This window comes from Mesocricetus auratus, unplaced genomic scaffold (genome assembly GCF_017639785.1).
Source record: "Mesocricetus auratus isolate SY011 unplaced genomic scaffold, BCM_Maur_2.0 Super-Scaffold_100007, whole genome shotgun sequence".
In the NCBI taxonomy this organism is placed as follows: domain Eukaryota; kingdom Metazoa; phylum Chordata; class Mammalia; order Rodentia; family Cricetidae; genus Mesocricetus; species Mesocricetus auratus.
Genome location: NW_024429191.1, coordinates 3,416,505 through 3,430,806, shown reverse-complemented (window position 1 = coordinate 3,430,806; position 14,302 = coordinate 3,416,505). Strand labels below are relative to the sequence as shown.

Below are 14,302 nucleotides of genomic sequence, written 5' to 3'. Positions count from 1 at the left end.
CTGCCCAGCCAAGGAAAACCACTTTCAGTATTTGTCAGTAGCATGAGATACAGACTGTGACTATGAGGTTTACTAACACAAGACACTCTAAGGTACCATTCACCTTTGCATTGTTGAGAATTAGACAAGAAAACAAACTACACAAACATTCAAAGGCTGGGAAGAAATCCAGTATATTCATGGAATGTGAACCAGAAGACGCATGTTTCTTAAATACGGGCATCCAAAGCCAACACTTACTTTGCCATCCCCTTTGGGGTTTAGGTAAACCACGTAATGTCCACCATGATTATCTCCACTGTGAACCAGGACTGCGTGGAGAATATAATTTGCAGGATCCTTAGGGTCTGTTTTTTGTAAAAATTCATCAAGTGGTAATTGTTCTGGAAACTCAAACCTATTCAAAATATTTAAAAAAGAAATTCATGCTGATTTGATTTACATGCAGAACATGGTATGTTAGAGCATTATTATAATTAAGTATCCATCTTTAATCAATCATGAATTACTGATGGCTCTGAAAGCTACTTCTGAAGGAGCTCCTACTTATAGAAAAATTAGTTATCAATTTAATACTCAGATAACTAACAGGTTCAAATTCAGAAGCTTTACCCAACTGTCTTAGAGCAAATTCACACTGAACTCAATTCTAGGGTGTATGTAATCCTAAGGCATCCAGGAATGTACTAATGAAAACACCTTGGTATTAAAGGAAGAGAACAAGCTAGTCAGATGTGTATAAAGATCCTAATCCTTAGTTTATATGAACATACTGTATTTGACACAGTTCTAAATTACTGGCTTAACTTGTGATTTAGTTTATCAAATTTCATCATCAATGATAAACTGTACTCAACTTCTGGATGGCAGCTCAGTCCCTGCCTAGCATGTAGGAAGCTATGGGTTCTATCACCAACATGGTATAGATAAGATGTGTTGGCTGAGCTCACGAGGGTGAAAGCAGGATGATCAAATTTATGGTCTTGGTGAGTTGGTGACCAGCCTGAGTTGAAACCGTCTTAAAATTATACAGCCTTCAGAGACAGGAAAGAAAGCCATGCAAGGTGCAACAGAGACCCCAAAGAGTATGTGTCTAATGGGCAAGGACTGCTTGGATCTAGCCTCACTACCTTGGGACTGTGACCCTATCTGATCTGGACATGAAAGAAAAACCTCACCATTAAAACAGTAGCAACAATTCCATTTAAAAACATCAAAAATGAGGTATGCACAAACAGGTTTGGAAAACACAGGCAGGTGAGCACATACTAAGTTTGTGGAAATGATTTAATTCAGCCACACCCTACCCTCAAACATAAATGGTGACTAAGCATCATATATATGTACTGTTCAAAATTGATGTTCAAACTAATCAAGGTAAAACTATGTATACAAACTGAGATAAAGCATGTACCATCACTCTCACAAAGGTTTGTTAACACAAGCCAGGTTGACCTCAAACTCACTACTCATCTAATCAAAGGATACTCTTGAATTCTTAATGTTGCTGTCTCCACCTGCCCTTTGCTGGGTTGTAGACATGTAACACCAAGCCTAGGTGAAACCTGGGAGTCTCATGGTAGACAAGCACTCTACCACATCTTTAAATTCTTAAATTTATTATCTTAAAAATATGGAAACTGTACTGGATTAGACATACTTCATCTCATCATTCTTCAAGTTCTAGAACATTCTGGAAGCCACTACATTTACCAGGGCAGCAACGCACCTTTAATTCCAGCACTTGGAAGGCTGGAATTAAATTGAGTTTGAGGCCAGCTTGGTCTACATAGTGAGGTCCAGGCCAGCCAGGGCTACAGAGAAACCCTGCCTTGAAAATACCAAAAAAAAAAAAAAAACAACAACAACAACCAAAACTCCACATTTAGTCAAAATCAACAAAACAACAAAAACAAAAAATCCATTTAGTCAAAATCTAAGCATTAGAAAAGTCAAATACAAATACAAAAAATTACCTGGTTAGAAAACCCTGCCCCTTGTTTTTCAAGGTAGCACAGTAGAGGCTGTTTTTCCACTGAAAACAACCATTTGTTAGATGACATCTCTACTATTACAGAGCCAAGGACCCATACATAGAGCAAAGGAGAACAGAGACAGGTCACCCAAGCCCTCAAACCCTCCCATTACCTATCATTGATCTTGATGTTTTGGTCCGTCTGAGGGTCATACATAAACCTCATTAGTTGCAGGTGTAACACTGGTGGCAATGTTAGGAATTTCACACCTTTCTCTGCTTCCTGGAAGTTAGGAAGAAATGGTGAATTTAATTCATCTCTGCTTATTTTTGTTCATTTTGTTTTTTGGAGATGAAGTCTCACTTTGTAAACCTTTAACTTAGTGACCTTCTACCCTGTATCCTAAGCTACTACCCATCTTTTTTGGTTTCATTAGGTTACTCTGGCTGGCCTGGAACTCGGATCCATTCGCCTCTGCCTATCAAATAGGGAGACACTAAAGGTATACTCCACTACACCCAGCTTTACCTGTTTCTTAAAGCTGGAAAAGAACTGTTTCTGGCCAGGGAAGACAGCTCAGAGTTGAAACACTTGCCCCAAAAAGCTGACAGATCTGACTGAGATCCCTGGGATCCATATCAAGATGAAAGGGAAGAACTGAGTCCACAAAAATATCCCCATACACATGCCTACACATGCACATCATGTATATACACATACTAAATTATAAAGTACATTGGTGGTAAAAGTGGGAACATTTAGATTTTTTTGTTGTTTAGAGTCTTAAGTTTAGGTTTCTAACATGTGGGAGACTACACCATAATTATTAAAAAAGACACTTGCTACCTACAATATTACAGTCAAACACTGTGAAAAAACAAGAGGACCTTAAAAAAAAAACCAGTTAAGTAGAAAACTGTGGTCAAAAAAAAAAAAAAAAAAAAAAGAAAACTGTGGTCAATGTTATGTGAAAGGGTATGTTAGCTATGGAAACACCGATAAGAGGAAGCACACATCTGCAAGCAGGAAGGATTCTAGCTAAATGGCCTTCTTCCCTGAAGACTGGGGCACAGGCTCAATGCTCACAACGATTAGCCCTACTTCTCGCCAATACCTCAACCCTACCCGTCTTCACTTCCAACTCTACTCCACTCAACTAGAAACCTGGAAACACTATTTGTCAACATTCTTTGTAATATGGAGTGATGAAGACAGGGTTACCTCAAGACAGACAAAGGCACCTAGTATATACCAACAACTAACAACAACGAACATTTTCCATTTCCATCCCTTCCCACTCAAGCGAGCACTCTGCACTCCTACTGCACAAGCAGACCCTAAATCATCCAGGGTGCCAGTTGAGTACAATGCTTCTCAAGCACTCCTCACAGCACAGCAGCAAAGCCTCTGATTCTCAGTGGTCTCACCCAGCAAAGCAGAGCTGTGGTACCATGACTTACAAGCTGGCAGGCCTGGTAAGCACAGTAATATACTCTGATTAATAATTCATGGAGCCAGCGAGGGCCCAGTTAGAAGCCTGAAAACAAGACCCAACATTATTGTATGCAGCTGGACAGCCTGACCAGCAACTAGCAGCCAGCTCTCACAGTACCTTGGACAGGTCACTTGTTCCATTCTCAGATTCCCTTTGAGCAACACCCTAGGGGATGTACTCCTTACCCTAAAAGCCTAACAACCTAATGCTCAGAAAGTAAAACAATGGAAGAAGAGACGAACAAGGCATCTATGAATATATGAGTTGGGTGTGGTGGTACATGTCTTTAGTTCCAGAAGATCTGCTAGGGGAGCAGAGGCAGCAGATCTGAGTTTGAGGCCAGTCTGGTCTACAAAGTAAGTTCCAGGACTGCCAGGGCTACCAAGAAACCCTACCTAGAAAAAAATGGGGGAGGGGAGCCCATTCTAATGAGGAAAATAACGAAGGAAATGTCAAGTCTCACAGCACATTCATACCACTCTGCTGCTTCCGCCTGTGATAAGCAAACCCTCCCTCCCACTTGAGCAGACCACTCAAGAGAGAAAGCCTTTAGGCTCCGAATCTCAAAAGCAGAAAAGAGCACAGCACAGTGTTGATCAGTGACTGAGTAAAGGGATTGCAAGCAGCACAGGAAGGAGGTTACCTGCAGGCCATGTTCCCCAGCGTCATATTTGTTGTCACCGTCTAGTTGTTCTACTGCCACATAATCCACAAATGATTCAAATACTTTAAAAGAAACAAAAAGATAGGTCAACTGGTGTGGTCAATAAAACTCAGTACAAAACAGAGTCAGTCCTGGTATAAATGATGAATATTATGTGTTTCAGACAGACACCCAGTAGAATGTGTGATTGCAGCTATGAACAGCAGCTTCACCATCTACTGAATGGAGTGACACAGATCACTGCCTTCACTCATGATGTTCTCAAAGGCAGTAAAACAGCAGCATGATATTTTGTAATTAAGACAGCATGGACAACCAATGGACCTAGAACTGAAGAGCCTAGTGATGTCGCCAAACCAGGAGATCAAGGACACAGATGGACAAGCATGGGTCAGGGTGAGGTCATCCCTGGTGTTTTGACAAACGTACCTGTTCTAGTAGGATAACACACAATTACAATAGTGACAAGCACAGAAGAGCAAAATCTAATACAGTTATTTCACTAAAATTAGCACATGCCATTAAATAAATGGCAACATTAGGAGTAAAAGACCAGCCGCACCCTGGGGGAAAGGCCCTCTACTTCAGTCAGGATGGGGTAACACAACTGAGCAACCTAAGGGGAGCAGTTACACTCCTGTCAACAGGTGGTGGGACCAGGTTTCTGAGAGAAGGAGTAGAGGAGGGCCAGGATTAACAATGAATGAAACGCTGCCAAGGAAAAGAGAAGCTGAAGGCAAAACAATGGGAACTGCAACACCAAAGACCAACCAGACAACAAGAGGCTGGAGGGAGCATAGGGTGTGAAAGAACGCTTAGATAAATATGCAGACTATGGGAAAACAGAGTGAACTATCATCATAAACCCTGGCTTAATAATGATGGCAACAAGGGCCCCAACTGGAAGACAGTGCTATAATACAATTACCAATGTAGAATCTATGCCCAGAAAAAAAAATCCATTCAAAATATGAAATTAAAAATCCCTTCAAGCCGGGTGTTGGTGGCGCATGCCTTTAATCCCAGCACTTGGGAGGCAGAGGCAGGCGGATCTCTGTGAGTTCGAGGCCAGCCTGGTCTACAGAGTGAGTTCCAGGACAGCCTCCAAAGCAACACAGAGAAACCCTGTCTCGAAAAAGAAAAAAAAAAAATCTCTTCAAGCTTGGCATGGTGGTGCAATGCACACCTTTAATCCCAGAACTCAAAAGGCAAAAGCAGAAGGATTTCTATGAGTTCAAGGTTGGCCTGGACAGAACAAATGGGGTTACACAAACTATATCAACTCTATAAGAGGACTATTTTGTTATCTTTTGGTAATGCTAAGAAATAAACCTAGGAAAACGGGCGGTGGTGGCACATGCTTTTAATCCCAGCACTCGGGAGCCTGAGGTAAGCACATTTCTGTGAGCCTGGTCTACAGAGTAAGTTCCAGGACAGGATCCAGAAGCTATGCATGCAGAGTAACCCTGTCTTAAAAAAAAAAAAAAAAAAAGAGAGAAACGAACCTAGGGCTTGCCTATACTATGCCAATGTTCCATCACTGATTGACATCACAGCAAACCTATAAATGATAAAATCTATCTTGGCAGAACATGTTTGTGTGTGTGGTGTGTGTGTATCAGACAGCACCATAGATGTTAAGAATGGGCACTAGGGGAGTTGAAAAAGGGAGCAAATATATTTCAAACACATCCCTTACTTCTTAAAAAAACAAAACCAAAAACTATTCAAAGGAACATCCACCAAAGTAGGAACTCAGTGACATAACACCTTTCTGGCATGCACAAGGCTCTAGGTCCCGTCCTAAATGTTGCCGCTGCCATCACCACCACCACCCACACTAAACCTAGGTACAATGGTTAGGTGGGCAATTTACAAAGAGAATATCCAACTGCCCGTAAGGATTGGGAAAGGAGATGGCTCTGCAATCTTGAGGGAAACACAAACTAGAACTAAGCCTACTGCAAATTCACAAACCCAAGAAACAATTCCGCACTTGTATCACTGGAGCAGCACACCGACAACAGTATAAGCTAAATTTGTATGCAGGTTTTAAAATGAAAGACATAAAACACTTAAACACTTTTTTTTTTTTTTTTTTTGGTTTTTCGAGACAAGGTTTCTCTGTGGCTTTGGAGGCTGTCCTGGAACTCACTCTGTAGACCATGCTGGCCTCGAACTCAGAGATCCGCCTGCCTCTGCCTCCCGAGTGCTGGGATTAAAGGTGTGCGCCACCAACGCCCGGCAAAACACTTACTTTCTAATATTGTTTTTAGCTCTGTGGAAAAGCATGTACACTTGATCACTAAACTTAACTCGTACTGGTCCACACCAAGAAGTAAATGAGTTTGAGCCTTGTCAAAAATGCAATGAGAAAAATGAACTGCCTGAGCCTGTAGATCTAGAATGGTCCCTAAGTGATAATCAAACTACCACTCCTATGAGACACACACATGATGCAGATATGAATATGAAGCTACATGCTTCCATTAACACACATACTCAAAGCTGGCCCAAGTTCCTGAAAACTCAGGATGGTTTCCTCTGAGGATTTGAGGGGAGCTAGGGACTGGGCAAGCTGTACTGGGCAGGACAGGAGGGTTCTAGGCAGTCTGATATTGTTAGACAGGGTAGAAGCAGGTATTCACCTAGTATGCTGTCACTCCCAGGATCTATCCCTTATTATAAAACAATGACTGAGTCAGAGCAACAATGATTAAAAGCTTATGAAATATGGAGATAAGACTTACTGTTTTTCTTCCCTTTTATACTTAGCTGGATATCATAATAATCTTCTCTCCTATCAGAACGGTAGTCTACTTCTTTGCATTGAATGTAAGACTGTAATCAAACAGAAGGCAGCTTCAGCGTTGGTCATTGAGTCTACACCTCTATAATTTTCAAAGCCACTCTTTAGACTGATGTTCACATACCACCATTTTGCCTCTGAATAATTTTGGAATGGTGCCTTCTACACATGTGCCTTTCATCTTATTTTCCACATTATCAAGCAACTGAAAGAGAAGGTTTGGGTATTAAAAAGCAAACCAAATAAACAAACAAACAAAACACCCTTATACTTGAGTAATACACCATAATTTAACAATTTACTCTGAAGTACCAACAGTCAAAGAATTTCTAAGACTATAAAAATATTACCTTTGGCATGCAATTATTAAAAAACATACAAATCTTTCTTGGCTGGATTTTGTTGCTTTTACAAAAAAAAAATCTACATGCAATAGTTGGGGTTAACCTTTTATGCAGTCTTTGGAATGAATTAGTAATCTGTAGTGCCTTTACCTCTGTGGAAAAGCATGTAAATTGATCACTAAACTTAACTCGTATTGGTCCACACCAAGAGATTAATGAGGTTGAGCCTGTCAACAGGATTGACTGGTTTGTCCATGGATATTTAATGAACTGATTCAATCCAGCTAGTGCTGCAAAAAAGAAAACACACCTTGCCCAGCCAATCACCTTGAACAGCCATTCCACGTCTGCGTGTACACGAATCTATGTCTTTCTTTCCTCAATCCAGGAATGAGAATGTACTAGTGACTAATGAGTTTGGGGACAGGCAGCAGCACAGAGGCAGCCCCCAGAGGGGGGGTGGGTGTAGAAGATTCCTGACTGAATGTAGCTGCCCCTTACTTTGTGACTCCTGTGCATAATGCTCAGTTAACACCCACTTCTTACAGCTGCATCTGTCCCATCTTCCCCAACAAGAAGCCTTCTACTAAGTAACACAGTCTTTCCCACTGTTGAAGAACTAGATGAGCCCTAAACCAGGCACGGTGATGCATGTCTGGAATCCCAGCACTCCTTGCTCTGGCCTAAACACCAGTTCTTATCCAAGGTAAATGGTCTGATTAGCTGTGAGGCTTTTATTTACAAAGATCTCTAGCATTGCCTCAAACATTCACTCTAAGTACCAAACAGTTACTCTTGAAACTTACCACTCGACAAAGCTCTTGAACATCATGTTGCATGAAGCTATCTAAAGTTTCCCACCTTTCAAAGAGAAAATAAGTATCTATATTTCAATTTCTATTATTTCAAGGGAGTCAATTAAGCAATCTAGATTATAAACTAAATTGAATCAGCCACTATCATCAAATTCAGTGCTTTTTTTGGTGTGTAAAAGAGTATCTTGGGGATTGTCATGATTCAAAGATTAAGTTGAATTTTACCAGCAGTCAGCAAAAAAAACTAATATTTTCTAAACATCTATAAGAGGTGGTATCTACAAGTTAAATATACACACATTTAAAAGCTACACGCGCGCCTTTTTAAAAAAAAAAAAAAAAAAGCCTATTTCCTAAAAGAGGAAACAGTAAACAAACTCTGGGATGACTGTAAGCCTGCCTGAACTGAAGCCCACTTCACCGTGTCACTCAAGTCTCCACTCTCATCCCTTCCATAGAAAGCAGAATGGAGGTGATTGCTGATACATACCCAAATGACTTTGTGAGCTTTTTTGTTCCTACAGGCTTATCGCTGTGCTGTAATTCATAGAACACTCTTTGTAATGCTAAAGGGACGCTTTTAGATGAATCATCGCCCTCTGTTGGCATCATGTACACAGCCTAAAAGAATTGATTTAGAAGTGTTTAATTTTAGTTAAAAGAATCATTTCTATTATCATAAGGGGTAAAGCAATTTGCTAGGGGCTCTTAGCTATGCCCAAGTTTGAAAAACCATCGAATTGTCTGTAGAGACAATTTAGAAAACACAAAGGAGAATGCAAAAAAATTAAGTCACCTACTGCTCACCAACCAGGCAAAAAAAACTCCTTCATTTTATGCCCCTGGGGACAGTACAGATTTAAATTTGCCATTACTTATGAACAAAAAAGAGATGATGAAATGTAGATGGCACTCAAGCTACCACTTCACACAATCCCATCTCAGTCACCTGTCGGGCAGAAGCGTGCAAATGAGATACTGAAAGAGCCTAACTAGAAGTATCTTCTCCTTGTACTGCTCCATACTGCCTGCAGAAAACCCTCAGATCACAAAGCACCGCCCTCCATCATTAGATTCAAATCCATATAAGCATAAGGTGCACACCTGGTCCTGGTAATCCCAGCTATTATGAAGCTGAGGCAGGAGGATCACAAAATCAGCCTAAGCAACTTAAATAAAGTGGGTGTGGGGCCAGGCGTGGTGTTACATTATCTTTAAAACCAGCACTTTCTAGCAGACAGGTGGGCCCGCAGATCTCTGGCAAGTATGTCAGCTCCAGGAAAGCCAGTACTAGATATATAGAGGCCAAAGTAAATGAGTAAGAGGGTGTGAGGGGAGGCTGGGAATGTAATTTAGATGTAGAGATATTAGTCCTAGGATCAATTATCATTATGGTGTTTATATATTTAAAGCTGAGAGTCAGCTTCAATAGCAGGTGTCCCCTGGCCAGAGACTAAAGGCAGCCTGGCAGGGCCTCCCTGTGGAGAAAGGGATGCAGTCCAGGGAAGGGGAAGGGAACATCTGCTTTCTTTATTGGTTCTTCTGGCATGCCTTACAGAACGGAAGGCAGAGAGAGAGCCGAGACAGGAACACTTTGTTTACCTTTCGTAGTTGATTTGTGAAGAACAAAGTCTGCAGTAGGCTGTTCATGTAACACGTGGCTCCCTGATTCTTTAGGCCCACATAGCCTGTATGCTTCTTTGAGTCCCATCTGAAAGATCAGTCCAAGCTTGAAGGGCCACTGCATACAACAGTTCATTTCTAGTCTGTCTAACCCTGCCTTCAGTGTGGCTGAGTGTTACTGCCCTATGCCATCATGTGTTTTCTAGCACCCTGGCAAAGGAACACGTTCCACTGAGGCCTGACTTCACATCATACAGGTCCTTTCACTGACTATTCAATTTCAGCATTCACCTGCCTGCTAACAGTTCCCAGCACAGCTGCCATTTATAAAGATGATCACTTAAGACATTGGGGACGCCCCTTTACATTTATATCAGGTGTGACTTTTCAGAGCAATCTTGTCTTGCACACATATTAGGAATTCAATATTTGACATGTCGACAACTGAACGCCCCACCCCTGGGGCCAATTCTGTAGAAACACATTTGCAGGAAGAAGACAGGAATGTATTTTCCCAAGTTTTAGGATGCACGCCTAAGCTCTGAGGGCTTTTCCTCTTTATTATGCTATTTGGGTGGCTACTTAGTAGAAATGGTGGTCTGAGGAGTTATATCCCTGGTATCCTTAACCCATATGGTAATGGAGCCAGAGAAAACCTACTGGACAACACTACTACTTCCTCCGCCCAATTTAATATCCCTCTCTACATACAAACAAGACACATGAACCAACACTGTCAGTGAGGAAGACAGCTACTATGCAGTCCCAGAGCCTGGCCAATGGTCCAGGTTAGAACCTCACACCTAAAAAGGGGATGAAGCTGTCAGCAGGTAGTACCCAGAATGTTCCCTGCTTCCCTGTGACAGGTTTTCATTGTGCTCTCTTCAAAATAAAAGCAGCCAGTGGCCATACATTTGAGGGCCCCAGCTTCTCTACTTTCTGATTACAGTCAGAAAACTCACTGGTGAGAACAAAGTAACTGCTAATCAACCCATTAAATTAGAGGGTGTGAAGCAGGCAGCTATGAAGTGAATGTTGAGGGTGGCCTTACTGGCTGAGCACCTCTTAAACATATGCGAATGCTTCTCAATACAATACAGCAATACCCAACTGTACAAAACTTACGCAACTCCATGGGGAGCATCTGCCTGTACAAAAACTTCAAAGGTGACTTTATCGTCGTCTATAAATCCTTTCTCAGGATCAGTCACTTCCTATAAAATAAAAATATCCAACTCAACGTTAGAACATATGGGCATCTACTTTATTCCAAAACGACAACTGTAATTGTACTTTGCACTCAACAAAGCACTACTTCAGAATTTAATTAAGTATTACTTTAAAAATGCAGTTTTGCTCTAGTGTGGAAGCAGTCCATTTTGTGTTAAGCATAGACCCTGGGAGTTCTGCAGATGTGTTCAGGATTTAGTGCCAAAGCCTGAGTGAGCTGGTAAGGTTCTGATGTACTGACCAGGGAATCACCCACTGGCACTTCCTGTCCTAAAGAGTAATGTGTCTTCCCAAGGAATGCCAGCCTATCAGGAAGGACTCCCAATGTATAATTAACAGTGCACACTTCAGTGGACTGAAGAAACTAACAGCTCAGTGGTTAATAGACTTGCTACTCTATCATGAGAACCAGAGTTTGGATCCTAGTACCCACACCTCACAAATTCCCACCATTCTAACCCCTCCTGGCCTCTGTAGGTACTCTCACACACACATGCCCATATATACCCAGACAGAGACACAGTTTTTTAAAGATATTTTAAAAATTAATACTTGATGCTAGGCAGAAGTGACATGTGTCTTTAATCCCAATTCTAGAGAGGCAGAAGCAGGTGGATCTCTGAATTGAAGCCAGACTGGGTGTACAAAGTGAGTCCCAGGACAGTCATAGCTACAGAGAAACCCTGTTTTGAAAACAAAAACAACAACAAAAAAATCCCATGCTTGAGAAAGCCAGTTAACACAGTAGGTAGAGGTACTTGTCATCTAAGCCTGAACCTGTGAACCTGAGCTCAATCCACAGAACCCACAGAAATGTGCCAAACCATGGCACATGGGTCCCCACCCTCAGTATCTGCACATAAGCACACACAGAGTTTTCACACCATACATACACAGGATAGTAAGTTGCAACCTTGAACACCTAATGCCAGAAGGCCACATCAACTTCCAGATACCTGCTCAATTCACATAGCAAGATTGTTTGAGGAATAAAAGAACAAGAGTAGCAATAACAGTTGGGATATTGAGACTAAATACTCTTGTCACTTACACTCCAGGCCATAAAATTAGAGAATCCCCAGTCGTTCTCCTTGTGGAAGAACAAGTGACTGATTCGACGGCTGAATGATTTGTCATCGTCCCTGTAATTTATTATCTTCAACACTGCTTGTGCATGACAGGACCACGACCTATTGGGAGGGAGGGGGAGAGAATCACCCAAGCCTTAGTTGACATATTAAACTGCGAGTAATACATTTTCAAAACAGTAAAACCAGCTCACAAAAATCTACCTTGGATACAGAAGAGAGATTTGAGGACACAACTGCAGTGTCTTAACTCATGATTTTATTATTTGGTGATAATAGGGTCTCACCATGTGACTCTAGCTGGACTAGCACTCAGGGACTTTGCACCATGACACCTACCTGGCTTGTGATTCTACCTTTTAATCCCTGAAATGCTTAACTGTAAGTATAAAACACAAGCTTTAGGCTTTATATAACTGTGGCTAGGCGAGGGGTATAACTCAGCAATAGTGGTTTCATGGCATACACAAAAGCCCTGTGATAGGGGATAGACCCAAGAGTAAGAGTTGATGAGCAAGGTATGATAGCACACACACATCGTCTCTAGCACTCAGGAAGCTGAGGCAAGAGGATTATTAGGAACGCAAGGCTAGCATGGACAACAAAGAAAGGAGGAAGATGCATCTCTGGGCTCAACCCCACAATGCAGCACTGCTCAGTAGAGCCTGTGCCTTGGGGTTCCTGCACACCTGCTCTATGTATCAGGAGGGGTCGGGCACAAAAGTTAGGGTAGCACCTTGACTTCCACTTATGCAGTTTAACTGAGACACCGATTTATTACCAGAGACAAGCTTTAATCTATAAAAAGAAGCTTACTACACAGAGGGGTAAGTGCTGAGGCCTAAAACCAGCCCATTGCTTGTACTAGGACAACCCTTTATCACTGAACCACTTGCAGCTTAGCTAGACACTTCATAAACATTAAAGGAGAAGGAAACAAACCATATCCTTCCCCGGAGCATTACAGAACAGCCAAAGCTGGCATCCTTGGGAGAACACACTCCCTAGGTTTCCCAAGCACAAGAATGGGGGGTGGGGGTGACATAATAGGACAGACAGGGTCTAAGAACAGGAAGGAGGTTAGGCTCCCTAGTGTATAGACAAAGGGACAATACACTCCACCCTCCCCATCAACCTCTCCTAACTGTCCTGGCACACATGAGTTTAGCAGTGACAGTGAGGGATAAGATTGAAGGAGAGCTACAAACTTCTGAGAACAAACCTGAAAGACTCATAGAACAGGATACATCTTTTGTATCAATGGAAAGACCTTCAAGATTTTTGTTTCTTAGTTACTCTAACAGGGCCTCATGTAATCCAGGCTGGCCTTGAACTGAACTTCCTGCCTCCACTTCCCAAATACAGGTACTAAGACAATTTTACATAAACCTCCTTTTACAATAAAGTTACGACCAAAACTTTCCCCCTAAAAAGACCAGATCCACACTGTTCTTTAAATACCTCACTAAATGCTGTGACTTGTATTTCCAACTAGCCCACAGGCCCAGGCCATCAGAGGACAGAAGAGCCGTCAGTCTCTGACAGCCACACTTAAGGCATCTATCTGCTTATGGTGAGAAGGGAATGAGTACTCAATGGTTAGCAGAGCCCACAGTGGGCCCAGCCTCTCCAGGTTGCTGGGCTCTAGCACACTAAGCCTACGGTATCCTCTTTGAACCAGGGCTGGGTTTAACTCAGTAGTAGTGATTATATAGCAAGGCCCTAGGTTCCATCCCCAAAGCAAAAGAAAAGGGAACTGCATAGAGTTACGGAGAAACTGAAAATAGAATGATGGAATTTGGCTTCCAGAAATCTGTGCATTTGTAGTTGCATCATTTAAACTCTTACGTGGAGTCAGATTCAGCATTGCACTGTAGAAAGAATCCTACGCTTTTTTGGTGTGGTCTGTCTGGATAAAAGCGTGGCATCACCATTATCTTCCACGGCAGATTTCGCACAAAACACGGAGGGCTAAGGACCGACTCACTCAGTCTGCTGAAGCGCTCGACAGTGAACTGAAAGGTTGCCTCGGAGCGCCAACTGGTGTCTGCAAGAAAACATGCCATCAATCACAGAGCCAGGGCATTAACCAAAAGCGCATGAACACTGCAGTAAACTGCTCTACAATATCTCAATACAACTGCTGAAGCCTCTGGAGAAATGAATGTCATTTCCAATTATGAAGAGGCTAGTAAGGACAGTTTCTGTACAGCTGGACTCCTAACAGAGGGTCTCACTCATACACACCTGCCTTCCCT

General features: G+C 42.1%; 1 protein-coding gene across 4 annotated transcripts in view; it reads right to left on the bottom strand.

The window, feature by feature from the left end:
• Nucleotides 1-14,302, bottom strand: part of Usp7 (ubiquitin specific peptidase 7) — a 69,821-nt gene that overhangs the window by 12,775 nt on the left and 42,744 nt on the right. For all 4 annotated transcript variants that reach the window (XM_040748109.1, XM_040748110.1, XM_040748111.1 and 1 more), the window contains exons 3-13: nt 13,893-14,091; nt 12,008-12,146; nt 10,852-10,940; nt 9,706-9,814; nt 8,594-8,724; nt 8,095-8,149; nt 7,069-7,149; nt 6,886-6,976; nt 4,115-4,197; nt 2,149-2,258; nt 241-397 (exon numbers count right to left, since the gene is read on the bottom strand). In XM_040748109.1, coding sequence (XP_040604043.1) covers nt 241-397; nt 2,149-2,258; nt 4,115-4,197; nt 6,886-6,976; nt 7,069-7,149; nt 8,095-8,149; nt 8,594-8,724; nt 9,706-9,814; nt 10,852-10,940; nt 12,008-12,146; nt 13,893-14,091 — 1,244 coding nt within the window. The remainder of the gene's footprint in view (nt 1-240; nt 398-2,148; nt 2,259-4,114; nt 4,198-6,885; nt 6,977-7,068; nt 7,150-8,094; nt 8,150-8,593; nt 8,725-9,705; nt 9,815-10,851; nt 10,941-12,007; nt 12,147-13,892; nt 14,092-14,302) is intronic.